General features: G+C 31.6%; 1 protein-coding gene across 1 annotated transcript; it reads left to right on the top strand.

Moving 5' to 3' along the window:
* Window positions 1-1,157: 1,157 nt before the first annotated feature.
* Window positions 1,158-2,818, top strand: LOC104105358 (agamous-like MADS-box protein TM6). Its single transcript, XM_009613621.4, has 4 exons — window positions 1,158-1,293; window positions 2,066-2,107; window positions 2,216-2,260; window positions 2,356-2,818. The coding sequence occupies exons 1-4, from the start codon at window positions 1,174-1,176 to the stop codon at window positions 2,527-2,529; spliced, it is 381 nt and encodes a 126-aa protein (XP_009611916.1). The 5' UTR covers window positions 1,158-1,173; the 3' UTR covers window positions 2,530-2,818.
* Window positions 2,819-4,139: the final 1,321 nt, after the last annotated feature.

The raw sequence follows: 4,139 nt of genomic DNA on the forward strand, positions 1-4,139 counted from the left end.
CCGTGGATGCACTCTTCGATACGTGGCTCCACCGATGTTTTGTCACCGGCCGGCCGCGATGATGAGGATTTTTCTCCTTGAGGAACGGTCTTTGATGTTTTTGCCATTGCTATATGAGATTTAAGGAAGAAGACTGCGGAATTTGTGTTTTAATAAGAGATTGGTAAACAGAAACCAACAAAATTGATGAACTTGAAGAAGATAGAAGAGCTTTTGAAGATTTGAAGAAGTTTGAAACTAAAGTTTGAGAAGATTATAAAGGTGGTCTATTTATAATAGCCACTTTGACGGTTTGAAAGCACTAGTGGCCGACCATCAACTGGCGTTAATTAATGACTTTGGGAACTGTGTAGACGCGACGCTCCAGTCGCTTCTGTTGCTTACGTCACGATATTGACGTCATTAAATCGAAGTCTCAAATTCGTTTCTTATCGTTACACTTCAAGAAACGAGGGGACTATCTGTATACGGTCAAAATCGGGCCTACCCGATTTTGCTGTTTGATCGAGACAAGGGAGTTGCATCGGAGGTAGGGGGGTAGCCTCGTAATAAATCGGACCAGGGATCGAAGATGAGACATCAAGCCTAGAGATCGAAGTGTACGTTGAGACCGAGGCCAGCAACAATCGAGATCAAGTATGACCGACTTCGAGGGGAGCATAATAACGGAATGGTGAGATATCAGTAACAGGTCGAAGATCACAGCGTGAATTTCGGAACGGATATCCGTGAACGGTCGAGGATCATAGCGTGAATCTCGGAACAGACCAAATCAGAAGCGGATAACTAGCTGTTTATACGGTTTCCTTCTGTAATGAGAGACATACCATAATTAGGTCTCCTCTACTATATAAAGAGGAGGTCCAATCATTTTTAGAGAGGATTCACTGAAAAGAATATACATATACGCTGCTTTCTTTGCTTACTGTTCATCGCCGTTTATTCCATCCTCCATTGTTCTTATTAACTAACCTCAAGACTATCTCAAATCTAGGTCGAGGTATTGTTTGCCGATCTGTTTAATTTATTTTATTGTCCAAGTTATCTACTTAATTTGTTGTTTATCAATTGGTGTTGGTTTAAATTACATATTCTTAAAACTACAATATAAGTAACAATTGGTAAACAAACCTAAAACTTGTATGTAATGTAGCAACTATAGTGAAATGACCGATGCTCTTGTCAGTTCATTGGCAGAGAACAGGGGAAGACATGAGCGGCCTCAATTTGCAGGATTTGTGCCACTTGCAGGAGAACATCTCTGAATCTCTAGCTGAGATACGTGAAAGAAAGGTTTTGATTTTGACCTTTACTCTTGTATTTTGGAGGCATTATTATATGCCATTTCCCTCTTAATTTTATGCAACTGCTACTACAATTTGTTAAATACTATCTTTATCAACAAAAGATTTGATCCATATATATCTGAAGCTAAATGGACTTACACGAGCAATTACCTTTTATCACAATTGTGAAATGGTGTAATGTTAGTCAAAAATCACTTTATTTTGAGTCTCGAGAACGGATAAATGCTCAACATTCTCAAGCAAAAATCAGTCATGGAGAGTAGACTTGAATGAATAGTTTGAAAAAATTATTATGAATTCATTTTGGAAAAGGAAAGAAAGTAATATTACTCACAACTTAAAAAGTAATCCTCTGAACATGTCCTCCTGTGATTGAGTTGTGCTGCTTCTGCCAAATGCAAATCCCGTCAATTCACAGTGTAATTTTAAAATGAAAAAAATACACAAACCAGGCAAAGCATTTTGGTCCTAGTAAAAAAAAAAAACAAGATGCTCATTTTGTCTCGGCGATGATATATTTTATTTTTCCTACGGGTGTAAATATTTACAAAGTGTAAAAATATGTATACAATCAAACCATTTAAGAATACATTAAGTATGGGGTTGAAATCCAAAAAGATGGCGAATAACATATTAGGAGTAAGTCAGATTACATTTAGTGTAATTATTTTTACATTGTCATCAAATAAAATTAAAATTCTTTTCCACATGTATTATATACGTACTTAACAATAAGTGGCTATGTGAATTACATACAGTACCACGTGATCAAGACTCAAACAGATACCTTCAGGAAGAAGGTTAGTGTTCCTTTTAGTTAGCTTTGAAATGAATTTCTTTCCTTTCATTTCGCTTGGGAGTTGGGATATATTACAAAGTGCAACGGATTCTTTATGTGTTTAAAATAGGTGAAGAACTTAGAAGAGCAACATGGAAACTTCGTGCTTGATTTGGTAAGTATATTTTAAATAGATATGTTTGATTTTTTGCTATTGGTTTATGAGATTGTTAATTAACACGAAAAAGTTAATTGGTTCATCAAATTAAGGAAGCAAAAAGTGAAGATCCAAAGTATGGTGTAGTGGAAAATGAGGGACAGTACAACTCTGCTATGGCATTTGCCAATGGAGCACACAACCTCTATGCTTTTCGCCTACAATCGTTGCACCCCAATCTTCAAAATGGAGGAGAAATTGGTTCTCGTAATCTACACCTTGCTTGAAAACAGCAATTTGGCAATGGGGTTAAACCCTTTAATGTTGGATGACTTATTCCAACTAACTTCCCAAGTTATATGTTATTACTCAAAAAAGTTGACTGTTGCAAGTTGCAAAAACTACTTTATCTAATTAGGTTTTGCGCTGAGTCTGGATTTGATTACTTCCTAATTGTCTATAGCACTTTATTATTATAGCTAGGAGTTTTGACTCCATTATGAGTGATGCCTAATTAAGAAGATGAATTATGATGTCTTGAATGTATGTTCAATTCTGTGATGTTGATTTTTTTACTTGATTTTAGAAAATCTAAGCACATAGTTTACTCTTTTTAGAATCTTATGCAACACCTTTGTAAGTCTAATTCTTAATATTTTGTTCACTAGCATTAGGGTACGCGCTTTGCACGTATATATATATATATATATATATATATATATATATATATATATATATATATATATATATATATATATATATATATCAATTAATATATAATTAAAAGAATTAGATAAATATTATTAAATAATATAATTGAGTTATAAAATAAAAATTAAAAAGTGTAAATTCTTGAAACTAATTACTAATATTTATCATGTTTAGCTGGATCAACAAATAAATATTATAGTCATTCACAAAAGGACTCTAACTTTGATTTGTATTTGACCTTGTCACTTATCTCTCAATTATATTTTAAAGAATAGATGATATTCAAATTCCTGACCTTCGTCCAATATTATCTTTTTATACCATCTTTTTTTCTTACTATTAAATTTTCCCTAAACTTTTCCGCACGTATCAAAGTTTCACAAAATATTTGTTTTTTCATTTAAATTATGCAGATTCACTTTTGTATTTTTTTGGTTAAATAATATTACAACAAAATTAAAAATGTAAGCATTAATAATAGTAATATTTAAAAAAGGTATAAGCATGATATATATTGGCAAAGGAAAAGACATATAATTTGAGAACTCAAATATCTTTGAATATCAAAGAAGTGTCAACTATATAATTATTGGGTTAAGTAACATTTAGTTCTTACTTATTTTTTGTGGACTTCGCCGTTTTTGGTTTCCTTATTTTTTGCAAAGTTATTATCTTTCATAATACAAATAATGAAAAATTATATACGAGGTATTAGAATATTACAACTAAGAAAGAATTTATGCACAACATTTAATTGATTTAAAATCCTAAATACATATTAGGGAAAACTCTTATGTTTTATTCAAGAATGCACAAATAATATAATAATCAATTTGCAACTAAGAAAAGTTTTTGTTTATTTAAATAAAAATATAAAGAAGCAACAAGGAAGACTTAAAGTCCTAAAATTTGCAATAGAACAAATAACCATAATCGTGAGTTATGCAAGTAGCCAATCGTGAAGTTTTTAAAAAAAACAATCGTGAAGTACATAATCAATTTGCGAAAGAATTTCATAAATAAAATTGTAGAAGTTGCTTTAAATTCCTAACATTATGAAAAATTAATATATAAGGAATTAAAGTTATCTTACATCGTTAAACAAGGAAACGATTTATGCATAAAGTCCTAAATATCATATTTTCTACGTAGCTCAAATAAGAAAATAATTAAATAACTATTCATA

Source organism: Nicotiana tomentosiformis, chromosome 2 (assembly GCF_000390325.3).
Source record: "Nicotiana tomentosiformis chromosome 2, ASM39032v3, whole genome shotgun sequence".
Classification (NCBI taxonomy): domain Eukaryota; kingdom Viridiplantae; phylum Streptophyta; class Magnoliopsida; order Solanales; family Solanaceae; genus Nicotiana; species Nicotiana tomentosiformis.